The sequence below is a fragment of the Etheostoma spectabile genome, chromosome 23 (genome assembly GCF_008692095.1).
Source record: "Etheostoma spectabile isolate EspeVRDwgs_2016 chromosome 23, UIUC_Espe_1.0, whole genome shotgun sequence".
Classification (NCBI taxonomy): Eukaryota; Metazoa; Chordata; class Actinopteri; order Perciformes; family Percidae; genus Etheostoma; species Etheostoma spectabile.
In genome coordinates this window covers 11,887,315-11,893,316 of record NC_045755.1, presented here as the reverse complement: position 1 = coordinate 11,893,316, position 6,002 = coordinate 11,887,315, and the positions used below count along the sequence as shown (strand labels likewise).

General features: G+C 36.4%; 1 protein-coding gene across 9 annotated transcripts in view; it reads right to left on the bottom strand.

Moving 5' to 3' along the window:
* cacna1c (calcium channel, voltage-dependent, L type, alpha 1C subunit) overlaps positions 1-6,002 on the bottom strand; it is a 199,899-nt gene that overhangs the window by 31,139 nt on the left and 162,758 nt on the right. For all 9 annotated transcript variants that reach the window (XM_032504750.1, XM_032504753.1, XM_032504751.1 and 6 more), the window contains 6 exons: positions 5,575-5,695; positions 5,386-5,455; positions 4,837-4,969; positions 4,516-4,645; positions 2,796-2,855; positions 2,209-2,315 (listed from right to left, as the gene is read on the bottom strand). In XM_032504750.1, the coding sequence (XP_032360641.1) occupies positions 2,209-2,315; positions 2,796-2,855; positions 4,516-4,645; positions 4,837-4,969; positions 5,386-5,455; positions 5,575-5,695 (621 nt within the window). The remainder of the gene's footprint in view (positions 1-2,208; positions 2,316-2,795; positions 2,856-4,515; positions 4,646-4,836; positions 4,970-5,385; positions 5,456-5,574; positions 5,696-6,002) is intronic.

Genomic DNA, 6,002 nt, shown 5'->3' with positions numbered 1-6,002 from the left:
TAAGAGAGAGTCAGTTCAAGCAAAGGTCAAACAGTGTGACCTTTTAAAGGAAGTGGTTGAAAGGAAAATGTTTTAACATACTAACCAAAAGAATCAAATGAATACCATGACATTTTGAATTTTACAATAAATGTTTGGAAAAAGCTTGAACATTGGTCCTTCGGTGATCTGAACCAGGCCAAGTGTTATTACTATTCAATGTTGACATGTATCAAAAGTGCAAAAAATCTAGTTTGGCAGTATCTATTACCTTTTATTTCAGTTTGGAAAGCTAATAGGCCAGTTATTCAGTTAACTGAAGAACAAATACAAAAACCTTTTCCCATAGTGTCACAAAGGTAGAAGGGGAAAAAAGTATTCAGAGTGTCAATGTATTCTTTTGAGGGAGTGACTTTTTAAATGGTTAAAGGAGTGATTTAAAGGGAGTGACATTACTCTGTGTTGACTTTCAAACAGAAAGCAAGGAAAGACCTTTTGCGCAACATGTTACACAGGGAGGTAAAGTTTAAAGGCAGTTAAAGGTAGTTCATGTGGAGTAGGGTTTTATCAGTAACATATCACAGTCAAACCAGCTGTGAAGATATCTTCTAGTCAGTGAGACTACATCCATTCAAATTTCCCCTGTATCTAAATATAACTTTTCAAATATTTAAAAAATATAAAATTAATATAGTTGTGCTTCAGTTAACTGGGCTGCAAGGAAGGATAAATCTGTTACACTTTTTGCAAACCATCTGATTCTAACTAGTTTCATCTGAAAGCAAAAATACTTTAGAGGTTAATTAGATCACGTCAGCCACACTGAGTTAGTTCTTTCATGAGAACTAATGTTAATGTTTCATGCTGTCCACACACAATATTATGAGACTACATGGGATGAGAGCACAACCATTTTCTGTATGATGTAATTTGTTTAAGGGCTGGTTTTCATTTGCATGAATCATTTCCATTCTGATTTTTTTACATCTTTTACTTCAATCTGCACATATGCTTAAATGGAAACATGGCAAGAGAGATATATATTTATAGTATGTCCCAGGACAAATATTTCAATATTGGTTAGTAATAATAGCAAACCAAAATGGAAGGAAATGTAAAGTAAATACTGGGACTATAGCAAAAAGTAGTTTATAGACACTACTAAATGCAGCACAATCACAAATTATTTGACTGTGATGTATTCAATAAAAATCCCCCACACACACACTACTTTTAACAGTTTTAGCATCTAGGTGTAATTTCTATAGCCCAGGAGAGTTTAGTTGATCAAGAAATATGACAACTGATGAGTTTGAGCTGCCCCCAAATGTATGACAAATAGATATAAATAAATAGATAAACACATGTATAAACATTTACTGGATATGACAGTTGAATACAGTATTAGAGGACCCAGGGGTCTAACCGAAAACAATCTCTAGTTCAAAACCAATTAAGCTGATGCCTGTAAAGTGGCATTTTGGTGTGTTCATAATAGCAAATCACTTACTTACTATCAATACAGTGTAATCCCACAAACATACAACTGTTGATAACATCACAGATTACAGTTTTAGATTTATTTTTATTGCTTTAAAGGGGCTTTGGCCAACACTCTCCAAGGCAATAGAAATAACAAAATCAAAAGAGTGACAATTTTACACAGTTAAGGTGAAGGTATGTTAAGGGGGTTATTAATGTGGACTAATATAGACTTACGTCGAGAAGTCTAGTCTATTAAGCATTAGAGACAGAGAGTGTAGCATAGAATATTAAACATCAGAAATTCCACAGCATTTCAAGGAGTTCTGTGCTACAAGAAGCAGAGAACATATTTAATAAACATCACAAAGAGAGAAAGGGATTGGGAGTAATGAAGTGTAAAGTTGTTATAGACTAGAAAGACGTGTGAAGCTTGGGGGAATTTATATTAACAAAAACGTTTTCCCCACTTTGCCACTTTACAACTTGATGTGTGTGTTCCTTGAGTGGACTACTGTCTTGTGCACTAGTCATTATCTAGTTGACTAGTCCAGTCTTTTAACTTGTAATAACACAAATGTATAATTGATGATATTGTAAGCTTCACTGATGATGTCGCTTGGAATTGCTGCGAATCATATTGTTAATATCACTGCGTACAATTTTGTCTAAGATGCTAAAGCAGCGAATAATTAAAATGGGAGAAGAGTATAAAACATGCATCAGGAAACATCATGTTGCACTCACTGTATTCCAGAAGAGATGAGGGACACACTGACCACCACCAGGTCCAGAATATTGAAATAGTTTCTACAGAATGAACCTTTATGGAGGAATGCCCCATATGCTGTCATCTGTAGGGGTCAAAGTTCATATTTCAGAGCCAACTACAAAAGGATCAAATCACAGCTTAGTAGTGTACATGGGGAGCACAAACTGTATGATGAACCATGTAGAGGGCAGTGATACCGACTGCCTTACCTTTGACATTGAGCAGGGATTAAATAGTATCTGCAAGTAGTTGGTCATTGTTTTAACTTTAAGGAAGAGTTTACTGCCAAGGACACATACTTAAAATAATGTGAAAGTCAAGTCTTTATATTTTTGTAGTCCTGATGCAGCAAAGCCTTCCTTCTAGGCATATCAACCAGGTTGTTACAAACACGAATCATTGTTTGTCAGCAGCACAGCCAAATAACAGCAGCAGTCTCTTTTGCTATCCTATATGTGGAAACTATTTTGATAAGGACCACATGAAAGTAAAGCAAATGAATACTGTAGCACTTGTAGATTATATGGCACACTTATCATTTATCAGAAACATTAAATACTACCTTAAGAATAATCTCTATGGTGAAGAGTCCAGTAAAGACGTGGTCTGCATAGCCTAGGATCTGAAAAAAGCAACAAAAACAAATAATTGTTTTTTGTTCCAAAGTACCATTTCCATGATGCTACTGGACTTATGTTCACTACACATAGCTTCCCTGGGATTAAAAACAACATTTAATAGCTGATTGAGCAGGAAATATAGGCACTGTGTCATCAGTTGTATTTGCCATAATAGTAAACTATGACATACTGTTAGAAAATGGAACTATTTAAGCTGAATATTTTTTAACTTTTTTTTGCTTATAATAACCATCTTCAAGCACCCAGAGCCACATACCTCCCCATCTATCTTCAGACACTCAAGGCTAAACTTCTCCCCTTTCCTGTCTTGACTGCTTCACTCCCTTCACATTTCAGGTAGAGTTTTTAATGAGCTTTGAGATAGTGCAGCTGTTTGGTGTATGGTAACCATGGAGAAAGGAGGGGTGATTTCAGTGTATAAGTGGAAACTAAAGAAGTTGTTCTTCAGTCAATCTTCTGTACCCACTCCAGTGTACTGGCTCCTTGCGCGAGTAAAACTTTGTTAAAAGTGATCTCAGTGATCTCTTTGTCGTCTTTTGGTACTTTTCCTAACACATACTGGGACCGAACCATGGTTGTACAGGGGTTCAGCAACCTTCAAAACCTAACTCAATAAAAATCAACTTGACATTCTTGTCACCAGTAACAGGGTCCACCAGTTACAACATAACTCCCTGTAGGCTCCAATGGAATTGTTTACACTGTTGATATAAAGAGAGAAACAGGAAAAAATGCAATTCTTTGGGAGTTAAGTCTGACCTTATCGTCAACTGTGGCATAGTGCTGAATGACTAAATACAATAAAAATTATCTTTATTAGCCCCCAAGTGATCTTGCTCACTGAGACAATACACAATATCTAAAAACAAATACAGCAAACACAGTGCTTAGTCTTAACATTAGACTACAGCTCACAAATTACACCCATTAACACTAAACAACATTAACGTATAAACAATGTAGCTCTATTAGTATAAATAACTGCAGTGCAGATATTTCCTCTATAAATACAAATAGTGTGTTTTGGAATTTTGGCTTAAGGCTGAATATACAGTCTCAAATTAATAGTTGACATGTATTAATACTATTAATACAATTTCTTGGTAAGCGCAGGTTAACAAAAAAGCTTGAAGGGTTTTATTTTAACCATATTTCTTTGTTGTACGTGTACATTACAAATAATGTTACTGTAAGTTGCCAGCCTGACAAAACAAAGCTTAACAGGCGTTTCACTTCATTTTAACATAAAGTAAATCACAGTTACAGTATTCTGGAAGAAATCTCATTAAGTGTAACAGGCCAGTCACAATAAGCTTTGGTTCCTTCATATGTTGCTGTCAGCTTTAATCCATGTAGTACAGAATGCTTCAGTCTGTGCCTGAATGTATATTCGGCTTAATATGCGTATATACTGTATTTTCACTTTAATACATGTTTTTTTTTTTTTTTTAATTTACATTACATGTCATTTAGCTGACGCTTTTATCCAAAGCGACTTACAACTGCTATATATACCAGAGGATTTACACCTTTGGAGCAACTATGGGTTAAGTGTCTTGCAAAGGGACACAGAGGGATTCAAACCCAGATCTCCCGCACCAAAGGTGTGCGTCATACCCACTGCATCATTGTGTGTGATACCTGGTTTCTGAAGGAGTCGTTCTTGACCGGGTCCTCTGCTGCCAGACTGATGCTGCTGAGCAGGATGAAGAACAGGATGAGGTTGGTGAAGATGTTGTGGTTGACGATCTTATGGCACAGAACCCTGAATCTAAAAAACGAAGTGGGAAAAACATATTTGAGTTTGTCGTTACAAAAATAATAGAACATTGTATATGATCAGAACATGACAGAGATAGAAATAAAAAAGATAAAAGATAAATGGAGAAACAGACCAATATCAGAAGAACAGAAGAGGGGGAAAGAAAAGGAGGGGAAGGCAGAGCTACAGTGTTCTCTTACTGGTTGGTGTGGCTGAAGATGAAGAAAGCACGGGCCTCAGGCATGGGAATGGCTTTCTCCTTCAACTGAATGTCAGAGAGTGGCCGCGGCCTTGGGCCTACTGGCATCTCTGGCTCTTCGTCGTCCTCGTCTCCTGATGAGAGGGAGAAAAAACATATAATAGTGAGAGTAAACAGGAGGAAATACAATGAAGACAAAAAGTGGGAAAGAAAAGTTTAGAGTCTTAAAGTATAGGTGCCTTGACAGAAAGTCACACAAAGGAACAATTGCACCTGGTTGATATTGAAAATAAATAATACATTAATATAGTTGTTGAGCAGCTATGTTGGTAATACCAAGTTTTTAAACATATCTACTTAAACTATTAAAAAATAGGACAAAATGCATCATTTTAAATGAATAGAAAACAGTGTGTGACTCAAAAATACACATCTGATCTTTATCAGATATTATTTTGCAAAAAAGGTAATTTATCAGGGATGTCACATAGACCTGTTAAGTTGGGTTAATTTTTAACTAATCATTCATCTAATCTGGTTTGTGTGTTACCTATGTAATCATTGGCAGGATATGGGTTCTTCTCTTCACTCTCATCACCACAGTAGTCATCCATGGTAATCTGCAGAAGGAGAGCATTGCTTTTATTTACCAGTTCTTTTTATTTAATTGATGACATACACACGTATTGGAGTCTGCGGCTACTTTAGTCTTTCTTGATATGTGTGTGTCATTATGTACCTTAGTAGCAGTGTTGGTCTCTCCATCAGAAGTAATGGACTTCAACTCTATCTTCTCTTTCTTCTTCTCCTCCTTCAAAGGCGGCTTCTCGTTGGCATGCCGCTTCTCTGGACTGGCCAACCTGGCAAAAGAGGGGGGAGAGAAGATTAGCATATTTATCTTTCTCCTAACCCTAACAATGTAAGCCCCATGATAATCCACTGATGTGTACTGAATCACATTTAAAGTTACACAATCAATCACAACAGGTGGCTGTGCTGTTATAATCAAACTAAACGGATAGTGAGCAGGCAGGTTGTTTCCTATCATAATTTTTTTTCAAACAGTTACAATACAGGTTTCAACCAATAAGGACACTTTAATGATATGTGCCACTGAGGGGGATGCTATCTTCCTCAGCTGCAAACAAATCTCACAATACTACTGCT